The 23,040-nt window shown below is 47.7% G+C and overlaps 1 protein-coding gene across 4 annotated transcripts in view; it reads right to left on the bottom strand.

The window, feature by feature from the left end:
* The window catches only part of PFKFB3 (6-phosphofructo-2-kinase/fructose-2,6-biphosphatase 3), a 28,745-nt gene extending 16,755 nt beyond the window's left edge, over positions 1 to 11,990 (bottom strand). Inside the window, exons 1-2 of one of the 4 annotated variants that reach the window (XM_066384732.1) lie at positions 10,614 to 11,990; positions 884 to 1,009 (exon numbers count right to left, since the gene is read on the bottom strand). In XM_066384732.1, coding sequence (XP_066240829.1) covers positions 884 to 1,009; positions 10,614 to 10,689 — 202 coding nt within the window. In that variant the 5' untranslated portion in view covers positions 10,690 to 11,990. Of the gene's footprint in view, positions 1 to 883; positions 1,010 to 3,743; positions 3,833 to 10,613 lie in introns of those variants that run through there. The other 3 variants (XM_066384731.1, XM_066384733.1, XM_066384734.1) reach the window with 3 other exon arrangements.
* Between the last annotated feature and the right edge of the window lie 11,050 nt (positions 11,991 to 23,040).

Genomic DNA, 23,040 nt, shown 5'->3' with positions numbered 1-23,040 from the left:
CTCAAAATAAGGATACTAGGCCAACACACACACACACACACACACACACACACACACACACACACACACACTTGAACTTAAATAAGATCCTGGTAAAACATGGAACCCAGAAAGTGAACCTCCTCGTCCAGTGCCATGGTTGACCTAGAAGCAGCCCTGCTTCCCCCAGACCAAACACGGCTCCGGGCAGCCTGCTCTCCTGCAGGCTGTCTCCTAGGCTCCATCTCCAGTCCAGCCTCACTGCGACTGTGGGAACAGGTGGCAGTCACACATCTAGCGAAAAGAGGGCCAATGACTTCCGCCGATGCTGCCTCAGGAGAGTGGGGTTGCACCCCACGGTCAGGTCCTAACCAGCCATTCTTCTGCTACGCAGCAGCCCGGGCCCACGGGAAACACTGACTATTTTGGGAGCACTTAGTGTATGAGACACTGTGCTGGGCCCAGCAGGGGACAGATGTAAAAATTAGTCTCTGTCCTTAACACATTTCCCGTATAGCTGAGAAGAGCAGGCTAAGATTAATCAAACACAGTAACAGCAGGGAGCATTTTATGACAGTCAGTGGAGGAATGTCACAACGAAGAGATGGGAATTTAAAGGAAAAGGATCAGCATAGACTTGGTGGCCAGAGAAGGCTTCTTGAAGAAGGGGACAGGGCTGAGTTAGGCAGGACTCAGGGCAGTGGGAATAACACAGCGGCCAGTGAGAAAAGATCCTAAGACAAAGAAAGGGTGTACAGACAGTGTGGTGGGTGACACAGCCAAATAGGGTGCCGCCACCCCACTATAGGGACTGACCAGGCCAACAGAAGACTGGGGGCGGGGCCGGTGGGAGAGCACGACCTCAGCAGGCAGTGTGACTATCAGCCTTGTGACACGGCCTCACCTTTCGTGGGGACGCCAATCCAGTTGAGGTAGCGAGTCAGCTTCTTGGAGATGTAGGTCTTACCCCGGGCTGGGAGGCCCACCATGACAATCACTGTTGGGGAGTTGGTCAACTTGGGCCCACAAGCTGAGAAGACAACAAAGAAAGGGGCCATGGATGAACAGCGCTCAGGCACGGACAAAGTCCTGTGCCCCACAACAAACTTTTAAAAAGCACAGAAAGTCCTATTTCACTCCCACCTTAAAGCCCTGGGCATTATACAAACCAGCGGGACTATCGCCCCCTGGTGGCCAGAGCCCTTCAGTCACACCTCACAGCTCCATCTTGCTTTCCAGGGATGAGTGACAAGGACCTCACACCCTGGACTGACACCATAGGGCCCTAAAGCCTGTTGGGAACCCCGTTACTAACTCCAGAGCGAAATGCACTCCTGGGTGTGTTGAGAAGGGACTCCCCCAACACCAAGTACGATGAGGCTAACAGTAGAAGAGGCACTTACAAAAGCATTATGTAAATTAAGGTGGCAGTTAGGAAAGGTACACTGAAATACAGAGAGAGGCCAATCATCAATTTCTCAACCTCCACACAGTAGGTCTCGGTGACTTTCCTAAAAATTCTTTCTAAAGAAGACAGTTTCAAAAACTAAAGTTTATCAAATGAGCATGACCTGGTGGTGGCGCAGTGGATCGAGCATCAGACTGGGACACGGAGGACCCAGGTTTGAAATCCCGAGGTCGCCAGCTTGAGCGTGGACTCATCTGGTTTGAGCAAGGCTCACCAACTGGAGCTCAAGGTCACAGGCTTAAGCAAGGGGTCACACAGTCTGCTGTAGCCCCCCAGGTCATGGCACATATGAGAAATCAATCAACGAACAACTAAGGAGCCGCACAAAGAGTTGATGCTTTTCATCTCTCCTTTCTTGTCTGTCTGTCCCTATCCATCCCTCTCTCTGTCAAAAACACACACACACACACACACACACACACACACAACCACACACACACACACAAATGAAAGTTTATCAAATGAAGTAGCTGCCCTGCCCCCATACAGGCGACAGATAAATTCCTCTGGCCCTGAGACTCTCCGTCCCTTTCTGCCCAGTTCTGACTGAGGCCAGTGACCTGCTCAGGAAATGGCAGAGCACCGAGCCCCTCATGCTCCATATCACTAGCCCCAGGCAGAGCCCCGTGAAACCCAGAAGGCCTTGCTCTGTGACTCTCCCCCTGGCTTCACCGCTTAACCACTGTCCCATGTTCCTTCCAATCTCAGCAACAGAAAACACCAGGGAAAAAGGTTTTTCACTGTGAACAGTCTAAAGGGCCCTGTTCTAGACATTTAACCATTTAAAACACAGTATTTCCTTGGCTGGCACCTTGCCCCTGAGGCTCTCAGGCAACTCCAGCATCCTGGTGATGAGTGCACATGAGCCAGGGCTGCCCACTGGGAGCAAGAGACTGGCCATCTGCCAGCTCCCCTCTGGCTGCACTGCCCAGAGCTCACTGAGTGCCACGGTCAGCCCAGCTCTCCTCATCAGCCATGCAGCACTGCTTCCCAGGCATTGGCCAGAAGAGTACAGGCAAAGCTATTCAGGTTGCACCCCATGTAGGCAGCCTTCCGATTCTGACAGGGGCGCGCTCTCTCACTTTCTCTCTATCATCCACGAGTGCAAGATAGGGAAGGAGAGAAAGCCACTAGGCTACAGACAGGCACAAGCTTGAAGGAAGACGCCTCCTCTTAGGGCTGGATGTGCCCCCACACAGTCCCTTCCTCGGCCTGGTGACCAAACTGAGGACAGCTTTACAAACGCCCACCATGCTATGCTAGGACCTGCCCTCTCGACCTCCAGGCTAAGGCCAAGGAGGAAGCAAACACAATATACAGGAGCTGTTCCTTTCATGGTTTCAGACCATCGGTGACCTCCATGCAGAGAGGGGAGGAGCAGAAAGAAAGGTCATTAGGAGGCCGGGGCACATTAAGCAACCACAAAGTTCGGGGTAGGATTCCTCAGATCACAGAGGCCAGGAACAATCAAGTAAATAGAAAACAGAGACATTTCCCTGCTCCACATGAGCACACAAGTGGAGCAAAGAAGAGCCAATGGGATTTCATGAGTCCCAAGGGGCAGCAGAAAAAGCTGATGGGCTCCTTGACAACCAGCAGGGACATAAGACACACGCTACTGTATGCATTGTGGCAGCTGAAGGTGACACACAAGAAAAGTGTTCTCTGGCCTGACCTGTGGTGGCACAGTGGATAAAGCGTTGACCTGGAAATGCTGAAGTCGCCGGTTCGAAACCCTGGGCTTGCCTGGTCAAGGCACATATGGGAGTTATGCTTCCAGCTCCTCCCCCCTTCTCTCTCTCTGTCTCTCTCTCCTCTGTCTCTCTCCTTTCTAAAAATGAATAAATAAAAATAAATTAAAAAAAAGAAAAGAAAAGTGTTCTCAGTCCTGCCCCAAAACAATACTTTCTCTACTAATCCTTCCCCTAAGCCATTGGTTTTCCCCTGGTCTTATCTGATGTCCCCACCAAGCTACTGCTCCTGAGACTATCCAAACATGCACAGACACAGCTGGACACACACACACACACACACACACACACACACACACACACACACACACCATCTCTAGCTGTGCACAGGCATAGAATACTTTTGTTGGACTCATGCCAAGGAAGTGGAGACAGAGATGGATTTATCAAATCAGGGATTAGTTCTATCCACTAATCATACGCACAAATCTCCAAACCTCCTGTCAGTAGATGTTTTCACAGGAAAAAGACACAAAGACGTAGCAGAGTAATATCTTAAATCGAAAAATCAGGTTGAATCTCAAACCCAAACAAACCGTCAGTACCTTATTTGCCAGAGCAGAAACCATTCTTCCTTTCCTTTGGCTTCGTGCCTAAGACTCAAACGAACTGCCAGGGGGAGTGCCAAAGGTGCCCGTGGTCCCTGGGCCCAGGCACATCTGGTCTCAAACAGAGTCCGGAAACCACACAACCTTCTGACTAAATCTTTGAGTCTTAGTCTCTTTCACCCTTCCCTTTTCTGTTCTAAAGTCGCAGCACATCTCAAGTGCCTTCATTGTCCTGTAGTCACCTGCCCTGCCTCAGTTCCTCACAGACCCTCATTTTCTTCTCTGCAGACTTTTCTTTAACCTATGGGAAAGAGAGCCCCTTCCCACCTCTCATACCACCTTCCCTGGGGCTCGGCCTTTTCTTCTCCCCCAACAGCACAGGGATTAGGGACCCCAAGCAGTGAGTTTTAATACAGGTTTTTAAAATTTTTTTTTTTTTTGTATTTTTCTGAAGTTAGAAACGGGGAGACAGTGAGACAGACTCCCACATGCGCCCCACCGGGATCCACCTGGCACGCCCACCAGGGGGCGATGCTTTGCCCATCTGGGGCATCGCTCTGTTGCAACCACAGCCATTCTAGCGCCTGAGGCTGAGGCCATGGAGCCATCTTCAGCGCCCTGGCCAACTCTGCTCCAATGGAGCCCTGGCTGCAGGAGGGGAAGAGACAGACAGAAAGGAAGGAGAGGGGGAGGGGTGGAGAAGCAGATGAGTTCTTCTCCTGTGTGCCCTGGCCGGGAATCGAACCCGGGACGCCTGCACGCCTAGCCGACACTCTTCTACTGAGCCAACCGGCCAGGGTCAACATAGGATTTTCCAAAAAGGACTAGTGTGTTTCATTTTATACAAATTAACGTTTTAATGTCTTTTTGACAAAATGTTTTTAACTTAGATGTTTTAGACATCAACTTAGATAGCAATGTAAATGTGTATGTGTGGACGTGTAGCTGTTCACTATGGTAAAGGGGTAAAGAAGCAAGAATTTAAGACCACTGGGTTAACAGACTATGCACACCTTGATCAAAACTAAAAGGGGTGCTCTGGCTAAAAGTGTCATCCGTGGTTAAGGCCATCCCTTGAGTAAGTTCAAAGAGACTCACCAAGTTCTGCGAGTTCACCCTCACTGCTCTAGTGTCATTACACTCACTCAAGGTCACATGTGCAGGTACCCTGTAAGCACAAAACAAATGTGGACACCATTCCGTGCTGAGAAGCATCTGGTCTGGGGTGGGGAACAGATGACACGCGAGCAAAAAAAAGCACAAGGTCCTTTCAGAGTGAAATGGGACAGTTAGTGACCATAGGGGTGGACTTCAATGGGTAGCCAGAGTCAGCGTCTGAGCAGCTCCTGAATGAACCTGATTATGCACAGCCAGCGCACCATTTTCTTAGTATATTATGCACACTAGTTGCATGTGCTAGCTCCCTACACACAAATAGACAGAGGAAGCATATGATAACCAGGAGGCCAGTAGAGAGTGCCAGGAACAGCACATATGGTGACCTGAGTACCAATCCTGAAAAATAACCAGCCAGAAGGACAGAGGCTGCAATTCCACTCCAGCCCTACCACCCAGGTTAAGCTGATAACTTGTCTGATACCATGTAACACACTGACACAAGCAGTCACTCAACAACTGTCCTCACCCACCAGACTGACATCCACAACAACGCATGCTCAGAAAATAAAACCGTTGGAAGACACTTTGCTGCTATTCCCATCTCTCCTACAAGCTTTCTTCTGCCCAGAAACACTCCAAAATGCTAACCTCAGAAAACTCAAAAAGATGCCAAGTCATTCTTTTCTACAAGGGGGTAAGTTATTGCTTCAATGACAAATCCCAGGGGAACAATGGAAGAGGCTGTTTAAGATAGACACATGCAGATAGGGCCAGTCCTCAGCACTGCCTGATAGAATTCTGATCGTCACATGTCTACAGTATCCAGTGAAACCTACTCCTGCCAGGCAAGGGCACATCAAACTCGGTACAGAAAGACCTGCTGTCACCCTGCAGTTACACTATCACCTATGAAGGGTTCTCTGGGAAACTGGCTGCACACACGTGGCCCTGGGAGAATAAAACAAACATTTAACCATTGTCTACCAGACATAAACCCTCTCTTGAGATCACATCAGCCCAAAGAATCTGCTTAGTTGACGTTAAGAACCAACTTCTAAGTGAGCTTGCCCAGGGGGTATGCCTGAGGCTTTGAGTGGTGGTGAGAACCCTGCTAGGACAACCTTCTTTTTCAAAAGCTCTTCTGTATTATTTGGAGAAGACCATACTCATTCATTACCCTGCATGCCATTTTAATGCATGCCTAACTTATTTGTCCAAGGAATGGCTCTCCCAACAGGACACGGTCTCTGCCAGTGACACTAAGGGAACAAGGCATTTTAGTGAATCATTTGACAAACTTGGGAGCAAACAATAGAATAGCACAGTGGCTAAGAGGGCAGGGCCGGGGTCAAACACACAGGGTTCAAAGCCAGTTCCCACCGCTTCCTTGGACCTTCCTTCCAAGAGTTACATGATCTCTCACTGTTTCATTTTCTTTCTCTGTGAAACTGAGGGATGCTTCATAGTTTCTTGGGAAGATTATCTACAATGTAATGCATGTGAAATGCTTTCTACAGCGGCCTACATCAGCATCAGCCTGTATGGCTTTCAACCTTCCAGACAAGGAAATTAAGACCCACAACTGAGGAGAGGGCCCACTGCACAAGTACTAAGTAAGGGACAGGGTTGGAGCTCACCTTAGTCTCTCTCACCTGAAATCCGTTAAGTGCTCTTTCCTAAATCAGTGGTTCTCTACCACTGACTGAACCTAAGGAGCTGTTTAAAAATAGGATGCCCAAGCCTCTCCTGCTGCAATTCTAACTTGGTTTGGAGTACCACTGTAGATTTTCCCCTCCAAAATTATTCTAATGTGCAGCCAGGGCCGAGTATGGACTGTAGTAGCCACCCATGGATAGGTAGAGATTTCTCTTAAATGCCCCTCATCTTTCTTCCTGAAGTTAGAATACCATCAGTGGCTTTTAATGGAAAGCCTTTCATTGAAAGACACTATGTAACTGACCTTATGACAAAACTGAAGTTCTGAGTGGGTAAAGAAGTAGGGACTTGCACATAAAGGCTCTTCAATTGAACTGATGATAAAGAGAAGACAGGCAGCCCTTGCCAGTCAGTAACTGAAATCCTTGTCAATGAAGCTGGTTCACCAATTCAGTAAGTCCCAATAATGGTTTGTATTTGAAGGAAGCTGCAGGTTTCGTAAGAAGCATTTACCACAGTGTGGGCATACTAACAGGGCATCCAATGGGTGTTCTTCAGAGGCAGAAATATCATCAAACTAACCTGGGGATTTCTGTTGTGTTATTGTTCTTTGCACATGAATGGTAATGCTCCCTATGCCCTTAGAGATATCTGCTGTACACCCCCCCAATAAGGACACTCCTTAGAAAGATGGTAACAGGTTTAGGAGGAAGAAACTCGATCCAGTGTTCCAAATATCGTTAAAAAAGGGGTGGGAGGTAATCAGGAAAGATGCCTAGAAAAAATGCACTATTTTCTTTATTCCGACAAATGTGGCTATATAACCAAAATTGACACCGCTCCTTGAAATAAGGGCATGTAATAACTATTCGGGCTACAGATATTTTTATAAGGAAGTCTACACCTCAGAACCACACTCAGAATTCCAGAAGTAGGTGGGGACAGGGAATTAATCCATCAGCTTTAGCATTCCCCGCCCCCCAGGCTCTGAATGGTTCTGACAGGGATTTTCAGGCAGATTTCTCCTCTGCGTGTGAGACGTGCAGATTGACAAAGTCTAATGGATGGGTCTCTGATTCCTGGAGGAAGAAAGCATCACTGTACACTTGTCTCTCCAGAATCACACGACTGAGCAAATGCAGCCAATCTCAGTGCCCTCTGCGCGGAACCTGAGGGTCATTCTTCCCAGACCTCAGCCCACCACCATGAACCTCAAGAGACTACTAAATGTGTGTGTGTGTGTGCACACATGCATACAAATGCATGCATTTACACACACATATATATAGAACAAATCTATATTCACATGACCAATTACAGTTTATAAAGTGCTCCACAAATACGTTTTTTGTGGGGTTTTTTAAATTTTTATTTTTTTGACAGAGAGTCAGTGAGAGGGGCATACAAGGACAGATAGGAAGGGAGAGAGATGAGAAGCATCAATTATTCATTGCATCACCTTATTTGTTTGATTGCTTTCTCATATGTGTCTGGACTGGGGGGGAAGGGTACATCAGAGCGAGTGACCCCAACTCAAGCCTTGGGCTCAAGCTCGCGACCATGGGGTTATGTCTCTGATCCCATGCTCAATCCAGTGACCCCGTGCTCACGCTGGTGCTCAAGGTGGTGACTTTGGGGTTTCGAATATGGGTCCTCCGCATCTCTGTGTGATGTTCTATCTACTGTGCCACTGTCTGGTCAGACCACAAATATGTTTTATTCCAAATCACAAAGGGCAATATTGTTTCCACATCTTGCCATGGCTAAAAAGCTCCCTCAGGATTTGAGGGACTATATTCCTCACCACAAATAGGTTTTATAGAAATACAGTACAAGTAGACTGTGGCTAGCCCAGTTCAAAAGCCAGTTAAGAATACATCTGAAACACCCTGGCCTGCAGCTACCTTGCAAAGAAACCTAGTTCTTCTTAAGGATTCTGAGGCCCCCAAAATCCTCAGGTCCAGCAGAAGTGACAAGCTGGTGGAGAAACGGCCCCCAGTGTCAGGAGTGCCTTGACAGGGCCATCACTAGTATGGCCTAAGACAGGGGTCGGGAACCTTTTTGGCTGCGAGCCATAAACGCCACATATTTAAAAATGTAATTCCATCAGAGCCACACAACGACCTGTGTATGTTATGCATTATCCAATAAAAATTTGGTGTTGTCCCGGAGGACAGCTCTGATTGGCTCCAGCCACCCACAACCATGAACATGAGCGGATGGAAATGGATTGTAATACATGAGAATGTTTTATATTTTTAACATTATTTTTTTTATTAAAGATTTGTCGGCCCTGGCCGGTTGGCTCAGTGGTAGAGTGTCGGCCTGGCGTGCAGAAGTCCCGGGTTCGATTCCCGGCCAGGGCACACAGGAGAGGCACCCATCTGCTTCTCCACCCCTCCCCCTCTCCTTCCTCTCTGTCTCTCTCTTCCCCTCCCGCAGCAAGGCTCCACTGGAGCAAAGATGGCCCCCGCGCTGGGGATGGCTCCTTGGCCTCTGCCCCAGGCGACAGAGTGACGCCCCGGAGAGGCACAGCGTCGCCCCCTGGTGGGCGTGCCGGTGGATCCCGGTCGGGCGCATGCGGGAGTCTGTCTGACTGTCTCTACCCGTTTCCAGCTTCAGAAAAATACAAAAATACAAAAAAAAAAAAAAAAAAAAGATTTGTCTGTGAGCCAGATGCAGCTATCAAAAGAGCCACATCTGGCTCGCGAGCCATAGGTTCCCAACCCCTGGCCTAGGAGCACCACAGCCAGTTCCCCCACCTCCTAGGACAGGTGGGAGGAGGGGGCAGTGATTCAGCCCTGGACAAAGTCCAAGGGTAAGCTGTGTGAGATGTCAACGTGGCCTTAATGACCATTCTCTGAAAAACGTGTGGCAGCAAAAAAGGCCAGCAGGCTATACCTCCTCCTCAACCACCATTGATGCCTAGAAGGCATTCCTAGGATTTGCACCTGGGATCTGTTTCACCTCTCCGGCAATCTAAGCTGGCCTGGAACAAAACACCACTCACTGACTTCTATCCTATTACACCTAAAGCGCTTCTAGGCAGGTTACCTGGAGGATCAGAGTTGCCTTCAAACCTTAGAACCACCCTTTTAAGAAGTGACTCTCCATAGCTAGAGACAGAACGTAAGGTATAGCCTTCCAAAATAATTACGGACTACGACAGAAGGGGCAGATTGGTGAATTGCCAGCAAATTCTGAGCTCGGTGCACGGTCTGTGCGCGCGTGCAAAACGCTGCCAACCGTGCAGCCACGGATCCATGGGCCTTCCCCAAAACTGGGGCAACGGTTTGGTTCCAGGGCCAGCTCTATTGTGGCCCCCCAGCACAGGGGGGGATAGAAATATACAGGGAAGGAGGGAGAGAGATAAAAGAAATATAAAGAGGAGAAAATTACAAATCTAGCATATAATAAAGAGGAGACACACGGGCGGTAAAAATACAGAGATGCGGCAAAGATGGACAGAAAAGGGGACTGAGAAAAGGTGGTGAATATAGAGAGGAGTTCAGAGAAGCGATGGAAATAAGAGAGAGAGAGAAACGGACAGAGAGAAGGGAGGTAGAGATAGATGGAGAGATACAAGGTGACGCTGCGCTTAGGAGCGGCCGCGTCCCTTGGAGGGACTCAGCCCAGCGGGCGCCCAGGACGATGGCCGAGGCCGGAATACGCGGGCATCCCTTCTCAAGCGTCCCGAGGCTCTCTGCAGTGCCCTGCGCTAGCGCCGAAGCCCGGGCACACTCGCCGTTTCCGGGTCCGTCTGAGCACCGCGATACGAGCCTAGCGCAGCACAGCTGTGCTGCCGCCGGGCCACAGCGCGGCCGACGTGGGCCTGGGAGGTGCGGCGCCGGCGCAGGAGTCTATGCCGTCCCCGCCCCGCGCCGCCGCCAACACCGCCCCGCCCGCCCCGCGCCGGGAAGGAGCGGAAGGCGCAGGGTCCCTGTGAACCCAGACCGCCGTGGAGGGAGGCCCTGGCTCTACACGAGCGCGCGGAGAGGAGTCGGCACAAAAGCGCTCGCCGCACAATGGCTTCCCTCTCTGCTCGGCACGCCGCTCCCCTGCAGCCCGGCCCCGGCGCACATCTGCACTCACATCTAGGCAGCGAGGGACGGTGGTCCACCGGTATCCAGATCTTTTGCACCCGGCTTTGAGTCAGTTCCAGGGGCATCTTCACGGCCTAGCCTCGGTGGCTCTCCCTTTGCGAAGAATTCAGACTTAGGAAAGAAAGCAGCGTGTCGACCCCCCAAACAAAGGCAAAGATGGGGTTTGTGCGCTGGAGCGCGGTTCCGGGCTCTCTGCCTAGCGCTGCTCTTTGGAAACGTGCTTTGTGCTAAATGACGAACGCTCGCCCCGGGGGTGAGGCTCCACAAGCGCTTCGAAACAGGCGGGGGTCCTGAGGCTGCACGCGCAACTTCCGCAGGGCCGGGTTTCTGGTCCACTCCGGAACTCTCCGGGAAGCTTGGACACCAGTGACAGCCGCCGTCCACATGCGCCAGCTGGAGTCCTCTCTAGCTCTGTTGGGATGCCTGGTGCTCCGCCTGGGCTTTTAAGTCCGTCTGGCAGCGACGCAGACGTGAGCCTTTGGGCGGGGACGCATTCTTCGGGTTCCAGCCCTGTTCCTCCGCCTTCACGTGGGGAGCGGGCGGTGAGGGGCCGTGAGCAAGCCGGGAGGCCGACTACTGGTGCCCCCTTCAGGCCAGCATCAGTAGTCGTACCTCCTTCTGCAGATAAAAGCCCTTAGACCCAGCCTTGGCGGAAGGTCCTATGCTCCTGAGCCTCCTCCTATCATCCCCTAAAGACCACCGGCACGGCTTCCCAGAGTAATCACCTCAACTGCCCTGGGAGGAAAGGAGTGGCGCCGTCCAGTGGCCCACGGACCCGCGCAGCCGAATCACCTGGGATGCTGGTTAAAATGCATCGTACTGATGGCCTCTCTGGGAGTGGGACCCCAATACTCTGCATTCTTAACACAATGTGCGCCAGTCAGGCACAGTCAAGTTGAAGACTCGGGCTTAGCGTTAAAGGTGGGAGAGAGGGAAGCCTGAGGGAGGATGCTGAGAGCGCCTGTGGGGCAGAGCTTTCCTAGTCTTCTTGCCAGAGCTGCCCAATACTTGTGAGTTTACACACCACGAACCCCCGCCACCCGTGGGAAGGGGGCTCCCCTGGTTTTTTCTTCCCCTCCCATTTTCCTGAAACCCTTAGAATCCTTGACTTGTCCTGAACGCTCCTCTCCCAACACCCAGTCGCAAGATCTAGAAGCCGGGCCGTTCTTGAGGAGGGGGCAGGAAGGCCCCGGAGGCAGGACCCAGATGGACCCGAGTATTTTGGTTTTCCCAGTCACCATTTACGGTATTTTCAATCTGCCTTTATCTCTCCTAGTAGAAGCGAAAATAAAACTAGATCTTATTGAGACCTGCAATTGATTACCGGACTATGAACCCCAGAATAACTGTTGGGAGAGGGCGGCACCTTCATTATGCAAAACCCTAAAATTCATGACATTTATCAGGCACAACTCAACTGCATCTCTTCCTCGCCAGTGTGTGTGTGTGTGTGTGTGTGTGTGTTGTGTGTGTGTGCTGTGTGTTGTGTACTTTCTGCCTGCCCGGTGCTCGCAGTTGTGCACCAGCCCACAACGTCCGACAATCGTGCAGTCAGGCCACTGGCTGCCTGTGAAGATCTGGGGTGCTTTTAGCATGTCCTGCCGGATGGCATTACATGAATGTGCGCCACGCATCAGCACAGAAACACTGCACCACCTTGCATAGGTGCATACCTCACGCTGCGCTGTGATTGCAAGAAAGTAGGCGGCGCTCCCTGGAACCCACCCTGCAGTGGAATAGTCTGAACAGAGGCTGCCACGCGTAGCTCACGTCCCGCATGGCTCTGCTGAGAGGGAGCCGGCTCCCCTGCAGCCAAGCACAGCTGCGGCCGGCACAACTGCTCCTGCCCCGCCCCACTGGGGCTTCCCCTTTCCTCTGCACTCCAACCCGCCCAGGGGACTGTAGCACCGAATGACTCCCACCAGGCTGGGGCCCTCGATCTCCCCGCCTTCTCCTCTTAACGCCCAGCCCTCCCCGGAGTCCCTGCTGTCCCTCTCATAGCATTCTGACTGCTTGGCAACTGTTGAGAAACCTAAGTGCATTGCATTGGACACGTGTTTCTGCAACGGGAGCAAATGCCAGACATGACACCCTATAACACCTCAAAAGAGTCCACTCTACCCTTGAAGTAGAATGCACTGATCCAGAGAGAAAAGCATTCGCGAGCCAGAGCCCGAGCCTCCGGGAATAGTTGCTGCCCAGGTTTCCCTGGAGACACGAAGGGGCTGTGTCTGTGACAGCGGCAGCACCCCTAGCTACCTGCACACTTGCCTCCCTGGGAAGACCCAGTGTACCTGCATGCCTGCTCCTTTACCACTGGATTGTTCTACATACACTTATGAACAGGGCAAAGGGACGAGGCTGCATTCTTCCAGCCTTTAAGTTTGAAAACAGATGTAGTGTGTTTCAGCTTAGGGGGCGAGAGGTCTGAAACTTCGGAGGCACATCTTGAACCTGACTTAATATCGTGTCTATCCAGGATCCAGCTCTGACGACGAAGCAGGAGGCATAATTCAGAGATACCAGCTTAAACATTCGCATTCGCCACAAAGAGCCTGCGCTTTCCCTGCCTCTGTGTCAGTAACCCCTTAGGCGACCATTGCTGCTGAGCAAAGAGTGAGAGGTCTTCCTCATCACTTCCTACACCTGAGGAGGAGCAGGCAAACGGAAGTTCACTTAATCCCCCTCCCACTTCTGACACCTAATGGCAAACAAACGGAATGTGTGGGGGGTAGGGATGAATTGACATTTTAAAATAACTATAAGAATAAAGAGGACAGCTAGAATTGGTGTTTCATGTGCAGCCCCCAAGAAAATTAGGGTAGGCCCTATGGGAGATAAAATTACTTCACTGCAAAACCGTTTTCTTTGTAAACCGAACAGCACCTGAATGTCCGTGTTCAGAGTTTATGGTTTACTGTGTAACTCTTTGCCTAATTCTGCTAATGGCTTTATCTTCACCCAACTGCTTAAGGCTTTTTATCAACTTTCTGCTTCCCAACAGAAAGTGAGTGATCAGACACTCCTTCAGAAAAGGCTACAGAGAGTGTAAAATTTTCTCTAATACAAAGATATTTTAAAAGAAAGGACAGCTCCAAGTAGTACCAGGGAGGCTGTGATCCATGGCACTATTAAGGCTAGGTAATCCAGTCATGTTTTAAGTGAGTAAAGGGAAATTTAGAGATGAGAGGAGTTCCAGGAACTAGGTCAAAGGTCAAGAAACACAGCCAATTAGGAACTTTTCCCCCTTACTCGACACAGCAAGTTTCCCCAAAGGGCTCATGATGAACACAGCCTAACCCTAGGGGGTGCTCAGTGGGGTCCTGAGGGGGGAGACCACACTGATTCAGCACAACTCACCCAGAGTGGTTGAGCTGTTTGGCAGGAAAGCACAGAGAGAGAGCTTCTTGTGCAGTGAGCAGTGCCTGGTGGAGGCGCTTACAGAGAATTCTTTACCTAGGTCTAGAGGCACAGAACGGATGGTGGAAGTAGTTTCTCTCCTGGACCTCTCTCTGCCCGGTTTCCTCTGCTGACCAATTCCTAACCCTTACCCCTACTCCCTGATGCTGCCATAATAACAACAGAAAGCAGCCCCATTAACATGATTCTGTGCCAGCTAGCCAGATTGAAACAGTTAAACCATGCTAGTACCCACCTCCCCAGGGACAGAGTAGGAGAAGGAACAAGCTGTGGCAGGCTGTGAGCAATCAGAGTTGCTAATTAGACACAAAGCGTCATGATTTGCTCTCATGAACCATCCTAAGTCAAAGAGAGTGCAGTGAGACACCAAATAAAAGACCAAAATAAACCCTCACCTCACCACCCATCCAAAGACAGGAGAGAGCAACTTTTTAAAAAATGTCTCTTGGCCCTGGCTGGCTAGCTCAGCAGTAGAGCATCGGATGGTAGAGTGTTGGCCAGGCATGTGGAAGTCCCGAGCTCAATTCCCAGCCAGGGCACACAGGAAAAGCGCCCATCTGCTTCTCCACCCCTCCCCCTCTCCTTCCTCTCTACCTCTTGTCCCCTCCCACAGCCAAGGCTACATTGGGGCAAAGTTGGCCCCAGGGGCTGATGATGGCTCCAACCCCTCTGCCTCAGGCACTAGAATAGCTCTGGTTGCAACAAGGCAATGCCCCAGATGGGCAGAACATCGCCCCCTGGTGGGCATACCCTGTGGATCTCGGGGGCATGGGGGAGTCTGTTGCTGCCTCTCCACTTCTCACTTCAGAAAAAATACAAAAAAAAAGTTTATCTGTTATACATGAATGGGAATACAGCACAGACACAGACATCCACACAATATCACAAGGGCAGATTGAAAACCTGATTCAAAACCTGCACAATGAGCTCTATAGCAGCTTTGTTCATAATCGCCAAAATGTGAAAGCAACCAAGATGCCCTTCAGTAGGTGAAAAGATAAACTGTGGTCCATTCAGACAATGAAATAGTATTCAGTGCTAAAAAGAAATGAGCCATCAAGTCATGGGAAGACATGGAGGAACCTTAAATGCATATTACTAAGTGAAAGAACCCAATCTGAAAAGGTTTCATACTGTATGATTCCAACCCTCAGACATTTTGGAAAAGGCAAAACTATGGAGACAGTATAAAGATCAGTGATCACCAGGGATTAGAGAGGAAGGAGGGGTGAATGAGTGGAACATAGAGGAGTTTTAGGGCAGTGAAGCTACTCTATATGATACTATAATGGTGGATAGATGTCATTATGCATTTGTCCAAATCCACAGAATGCATAACACCAAGAGTCACCCTAATGTGAACTATACCTCTGGGTGATGATGATGTTCTAGTGTAGGTTCATCCTTAAAAAAAATGGGGGAGGGCGTTGTGCAGAGGGGGGCAAAGGGGATGTTGAGGGGAACACAGGGGAGGGGGTATGCATTCGGGGGACACTAGAATCTATGTAAACACAATACATTTAAATAAAAAATTTTAAAAAAAAGAAATAAAGCACTGCAAAAAAAAAAAAGATGTATCCTTAAAAATAATGATGTTGATTTTGGGGGTGGCTGTGCATTGACCAGACAGGGGCTCTCAGTTTTGCTGTGAACCAAAAACTGCTCTAAAAAATAAAGCCTATATTACAAAATCATTATTTTTCTACAAATGTCATATACACTTTTCTCCATTCAAGTAGACTTACATGTTATATCATGGGGGAGTGAGGACTGTTTCTTTGGGGCCACAGTATGGCTCCGGATTAACAGACACAAACTGTGCAACTGAAGTCCCACTGAACCACCCAGCAAGTTTCCACTTCCCTCTGCCCAGTCCACGCTTCTCCACTTCCTGCATGTCTTTCCTTTTCTTAGGGCATGCCCTGAGCATGGTCCTAAAACTGCCTGTTGGTGTTTCATATCCAGCATCACACCTGCCTACTGCTTTCAAAGTATTTACACTTCATGTCAAACTCTTCACCCAATATCAAGACATATAATATTTGTCTTTAGAAGTATTATTGTATGACTTCAAAATATTTGTGCTTTAAAAAAACAAGAGATATTCTGTAGCCTAGTTAACAGTATTGTACCGATGTCAGTTTCCTGGTTTTGATATTTTACTCCAGTCAAATAATATTACCTTTAAAGAAAGCTAGATGATGGGTTCATGGGACTCTATGTTCTATTTTGTAACTTCTTGTATTGCAAAATAAAAGTTTTTTTAAATAATTAACATCAGTGATAGTTTAGTTTGCTCAAATCCTGAAAAAAAAAATGCATAGATTGTGTAAATCCAGCCATCGAGGGAGAAGGGAACAGTCAGAATGGTGGTCAAAATTTGCAGGTGATTCTTATACCTTTACTTCTTGCAAATGACACATACAAAAAGAATTTGCACAAATCTGGCACCTGTGAAAAAATGAAATCAAGTTCAAGTTAGTTTTTAATTGAGGGGAGATGATTTTATTTCTGAGGTTTATATAGATCTTTGGGAGAATATTGATGGGTGTCTTGTCCTTGTCACCAATTTGCATATTTTAAACAAAACGAGGAAGAAAAAATCATTCAAAGTTGCATTGAGGACTCCAAGAGGTCAAAGCTGAGCCTTTTCCTCTGATGTTCCAGGCACAACGATGAATAACTGCTAGAGAAGCTCTCTGGTCATCTTCTTCTGGTAGCTAGCATTTATTAGATGCTCACAAGGCTAGCTGTGTGTCAGACACCACTACACTGGAGGTTGCAAGACACACTGGAATCTTAATCATATTGGGCCCAGTCAAGGAAGAGAAGTGGGTGATTGAATAGCTGTCATCATGGTGTTCTGTGCTGAGCTTCACACTGAGTTTGACAAAGAAATAGCTTGTAGGCTCAAGAGCATATATTTTAAGCACAGATGGGGGAGTCCCTGGCTGGGTAGCTCAGTTGGTTAAAACATCATCCCATTATGCCAAGATTGCAGGTTTGATCCCCAGTCAGGTCACATACAAGAATCAACAAATGGCCCTAGCCGATTGGCTCAGTGGTAGAGCATCGGCCTGGTGTGTGGATGGGTTCGATTCCAGGTAAGGGCACACAGGAGAAGCGACCACTTGCTTTTCCATCTCCCCCCCTTCTCTCTCTCACTCTATCTCTCTCCCACTCCCATAGCCATGGCTCGAATGGTTCTAGCAAAGTTGGTTCCAGGTGCTGAGGATGGCTCCATGGCTTCACCTCAGGTGCTAAAATAGCTCGATTGCTGAGCAACAGAACAGTGGCCCCAGATGGGCAGAACATCTCCAAGTAAGGGGCTTGCTGGGTGGATCCTGGTCGGGCACATGTCAGAGTCTGTCTCTCTGCCTTCCCACCTCTCACTTAATAATAATAATAGTAATAAAAGGCTGATTCAATTTCATCTCATAAAACTTAATTCTTTTTAAATTGGCTCTACTGTAATAGGTGACTGTGCCTTTTCTGCATCATAAGGGAGAAAGTTCTCCAGGTATGACTGCTGAAACGTAAAGGTCTGTGAATCTTTGAGAGGCTAGCTCTTTGTTTTGTATAAGTAAGGCTTTTCATTGCAGAGTCATTTCAAAGTGTTTAGTTCTTAATCTTTGTACTAGTTTCTTAAGATTGGTTTTATTCTCACATTTTAACCAAATACTGAGTAATTTATAGATTGTCATTGAAACCATTGAATGAAAACTTTTGATTTGGGCATTGGTGTTGGGAGGAACACTGAGCATTCTAGTTGGAAAGTAACTTAATTGCAAGAAACTTGAAGGGATACCAGGCTGGTTGAATATCTTGTGTTATTTCTTGCAGAGGCTGATATAATGGCGGGCGCATCAGGTGTGTGCCCTGGGCCCTACATCTGAAAGGCCTTGCAAAATCCCAACCTTACACTTTTTTCTAATGATACCATGTTTGGTTTTATATGTGCAATTTTAACATTAATAGTACATAATATTTTTATTTTACTTAAAATTATGGTTAACATGTATTTTTATTTTTCCTGTCTCTCTTTTTTTAAGAGGCCCAATATTTTCTTCAGTGCCCAAAGCCTCAACCGACCTTAATCCACCTCTGATTCCTTGGCTTATTAGCTATATGATCTGAGGCAACTAAGTTAATATTTCTGTGTCTCAGCTTCATTACCTCTAAAGAAACAAGGTAGGAGTGTGTAGGTGAGAGGGAGAAAGAGAGAAAGAGACATATGAAAAGACACTATGAAATTCAAAACTGAATTCATAATTCTGACTATGACCACATCTTACTTGACTTATAGCCCCTGGTACACCGGCTCACAGTGAATACTTGTTGAACATACAAAGAAATGAGAGACCTTGACCTTTAGTTCCATGTGTTCTCTTCAAGTCAGCAGAGATAAAGAACAATTAGATGGATATGAAATTCTTGGTTGATCTGCCCCCATTTACGGGCAGACTTTTCTTACTGGCCCAATATGGATTTATCCCTAGCCTGCATTTGGCATATTCTTGCCTTACCTCACATTTCTATCCTCTATCATAGTTCCTTACTTTTATTCTAATATGTGTACATTACCCCAACCTGGTCTTTTTTTTTTTTATAAATGTTTTTTAAGTTATAACTTTTTTTTAAAGATTTTATGTATTGATTTTAGCAAAAGAGGACAAAAGAGAGAGACAGGAACATCAATCTGTTTCTGTATGTGCCCTAACTGGAGAGTGAAATGACAACCTCAGTGCTTTGGGACAATGCTCCAACCAACTAACCTATCCAGCCAAGGCTGGTCTTTTTCTTTCTCTCTTTCCTTTTTAATTTTATTTATTGATTTTAGAGAGAGTGGATGGGAAAGAGAGAGAGAGAAACATCAATTTATTGTTCCACTTAGTCATTCATTGGTTGATTCTTTTTCTATTATTATTATTATTATTATTATTATTAAGTGAAAGGTGGGGAGGCAGAGACAGACTCCCTCATGTACTCTGACTGGGATCCCCCCAACAAGCCCCCTACCAGGTGCGGCTCATGCTCTACTGCTGAACCAACCAGCCGGGGCCTGAATCAGCCTTTAAAATTGAAAAAAAAAAAGATGTGGAGGAGCTCTTGGATTTTTTGTGTACTTGAAAGGTTGTAAGATGTCCTCATTTATTAGTAAAGGGAAAGAAGAAAAAGAAGAAATACTCCTGCATCTCCAATATCATTCAAATTGTTAGATAAATCTCAACTTTATATTGTTAATAACACATTCTCACAAAACGCAGGCCTCCCCAGGTTTTCCACAGCCTGCCGTGTCCGTGAGCCCCGGGGTGGTGCAGTCCATAGGAGCCACACTCCTGGCTGACGATTTCCTAGGAGAAAGGAAGCAGGGGAAACTAATATCAATGAGCAGTAGAACGGATGATCTGCCAAATCAGGAGGGGACCTTCTTCACCTTCACTGCTGTGTCTACCCTGAGTGTGGGTTTGACCGCTACACCAGAGTGGTTTTGCCCAAGATAAAATGGGGACAGTGCCTACCTATAAAATAGGGGTTTCCTGTGAAAACCACATAGCACAGAACCTGGCATGTAGTATGCTCACTATTTGGTAGCCAGGAGTTCTATGCAAATCAAGACTTCAGATTTCTATAGAACTACTTACTGTCTCTCCCTGAACTCAAACCAGGTAGTGGCATCTAAGCTAGAAAACAGAAGTTTTCCCTGATTCCTGCTTCTCCCACTCCATCCAACTCTGAAATCAATTACGTACTTGGGAGTCTTCACTTCTTCCTGTATTAGTCAGGGTTCTCCAGGGAAACATATGTGTATGTATATACGCTAAGAGGAGACTTATTATAATTGGCTCATGCAGTTACGGAGCTCAAGTGGTCCCACATCTGCTGTCGGCACCTGAAGACCCAAGAAAGTGGTGGTGTGTTGCAATCTGAGTCTGAAGGCCTGAGATGTAGGGGCTGCTGGTCTAAGTCCTGATCTGAGTCTGAGACCCAGAAGTTCTGATGCCCAAGGACAGGAGGAGATGGATGTCTCAGTGTAATGCTGGTGGTCGAGGCCAGGCTGGTTCACACTGAATTCGAGCGGGCAGTAGAGGAACTGCGGAGCCTGCAATTGTTGGGTTATTCTCGTTTATTAAAGGCTCCCAGAGATGGGTGAGCAAATAAGCAAAGAAAAAACGTTTTACACAGGTAAGGACAAGGGATCAGGAAAACTGCTCATCATGGTGGCCTCTGAGGGAATCAGGGAACCTCACCTCCCGGTGGCGGGAAAACAATCTGGGAGGCGAGGGAAAGCACTCATAGCTTTTCTGGAGACACACGTGGCTTTCTGCCACATGCTCACACACTAATTGTGCAAAGTGCTTGCGGCAGGGAAACCCGCGAGCCAAGTGCAGCAGGGAAACCAGCGAGCAAGCCTAACCACAACTGTTTTCCCCACACTCAGCTTAACCAGAGACAGCATACTCACTGCCTGTTTGTTCTATTCAGGTCTTCAACGGATAGGATCATGACCACCACCTTGGGGAAAACCATCTGCTTTTTCTTAGTCCACCGAATCAAGTGCTAATCTCTTTCAGAAACATCCTCACAGACACACCCAGAAATAATGTTTTAATGGCCAACATTTGGCCCTGTCAGGTTAACTCAAAAAATTCACCACCACCACATTTTCTAATAGCCACTCTCCAGTTTTCCTTCACAGCAGAACTTCAGTTTTTAGCTATCCATCTGAATGATATTTCTAGACTTGCAGGTTAGACATGGCTGAGTGGGTAAGGTAGGGTTAGAGAAGAAGGTTCATTCTATTATTATCCTTCTGACGCACTACCTACAGCGCTAATAAGGCACCTTCATTTTATTCTTAGTGCTACTAGCCAGACAGACATTTCTTACACTGAGCCAAATGTATCTTCCTGTAATCAACCCTGCCTGTGTCCTCTTCCAGCCCTCAAGCATTTGTAAACAGCTAGCAAGTTCCCATTAAAACATGCACAGTTCAGGCTAAGAAGCCCACTCCTGTACTTTAAAACAGCGTAAACAGCACAGAGCAAAGCCAAGCAAAAGACTGAATCTGCTTCATGATGTTAGAAGACTCGAGTTCTAGAGAGAAGTTTAGGCTGAGTGATCATTAAGCCTATGGTAAATACCAAAATGAGGCAAATAATCCAAATGACTAGCAGAAAGCAATTCTAATGAATTTATGGATAATGTAGGATTAGATTTTCAACTACTGAGAACTAGTCGTGTTTGAACTCCAAAGCTTGTTCACTGTGGTAGGGAGCATGGACAAAATAGTACAGTGTGTAGAAGGGGCTTTGGGTTGGGAGCTAGGAGCTTGGACCCTACAATTGATCTTGTCTATACCAGGTAGAAGAACTTCCCTTTCTAGATCTTAGTTGCCTCATCAGCTGGTGAACCATCTAGATCAGGGATCTCAAACTCAACTCAGCATGTGGGCCGCAGAGCAAGATCACAGCCGTTTGGCGGGCCGCAGTAGGTCTACAAAAGGCAACTGTTACGCAACACTTTTCTCACTGCAGTTGAAAACAAAAAAAAATCAGTACAACAAGCACAATCGTACATGCAGTTTACTCAGTGTCACAAAACGACCAGAAACTGTAGTTCGCATCACAACTGCTGTTAACTAAGCTAATATCTAGCTAGGATGCTAGAGAAATGAAAAATACAAGTAGGCCCCTAGGCTTACTTAATTTTATCCAAAATATTTTGAACTTCGTGGATTAGTCTGCGGGCCGCACAAAATTGTTCGGCGGGCCGCATGTGGCCCGCAGGCCGCGAGTTTGAGACCCCTGATCTAGATGTTCTGTAAGCATCACGTCTACTTCTACAATGATTCTATTGTCCTCAGTGAAATATTAGTATAAACTTGACAGTAATTACTAAACTAGAAGTGACTCAAAACAGCACTGCTTTTCATCTTTGTATCACCAGAACCTACTATAATGTCAGGCACATAGGAAGTATTCAATATATATTTGTTTGATGAAGAATGATTATATCTGCAATGAACCAGTATGGCTCACATCAAGGGAGGGATGTCCATACTGCTTCAGGGACCACAGGGTTCAGAGGGGACATATAGTCACTCACTGTTATGATCAATTGGTTCATATGAAAAATGAGGATAATAGCTGCCCTGCCTACCTCAGAAGGTGATAATAAGGACCAAATAATAATAATTATTTTTTAAGTGAGAGGAGGGGAGATAGAGAAACAGACTCCTACATAAGCCCTGACCCTGATCCACCCGGCAACGCCATCTGGGGCTGCTGCTTGAGTACTGAGCTATCCTCAGTGCCTGTGGCTGACATGCTCAGACCACCTGAGCTATCCTCAGCACCCAGGCCATGCTCAAACCCATTGAGCCACTGAATGTGGGCGGAAAAGAGGGAGACAAGGGGAAGAGGAGCATATGGTCACTTCTGTTGTATGCCCTGACTGGGATGTCCATACACTGGGCCAACACTCTATCCCCTGAGCCACCAGCCAGGGCCATAACGACTAACTTTGATATGAATAAAAGTACCTTTGGAAACACTTTGAAGCAATCAACAAATATATGAAAATTAGCATTTTGAAATTGTCCGGGCCTTCCCCAAGTTGGGTAATTGAGATGTCCGAACACACATTCTCTCATCTTGACTGTTTTGGGATCTGGTCTCTCTCCCTTCATTTCCTCAACAGATGGATGACCTCACCCCACTACACACACGGCGAAACTACTGAGGTGCCTGCCCCAGGACCTTGGTGAAAAAAAAAAAACCTGACAACCGAACCACTATCTGCTGAGTGCAGGAAGTGCCCACGGTGCTGCGCTGACTGAGCCCAGGGTTGAGAAAGTGGGGAACAGGCACTATGTTGCAAAGCCTGCTTACACAGTGTGGTGCATGCAAGGCTGTGGAGTGGTGCAACTCCGGGGTTGACACATCAAAACTGGCATTCTTTCCCTTCTCTGTTCCCCCTCATACTTCTTTCTT

The sequence above is a fragment of the Saccopteryx leptura genome, chromosome 5, assembly GCF_036850995.1.
Source record: "Saccopteryx leptura isolate mSacLep1 chromosome 5, mSacLep1_pri_phased_curated, whole genome shotgun sequence".
NCBI classification, from domain to species: domain Eukaryota; kingdom Metazoa; phylum Chordata; class Mammalia; order Chiroptera; family Emballonuridae; genus Saccopteryx; species Saccopteryx leptura.
Note: the sequence above shows the minus strand (reverse complement) of the source record. Positions and strands in the feature narration are given on the sequence as shown.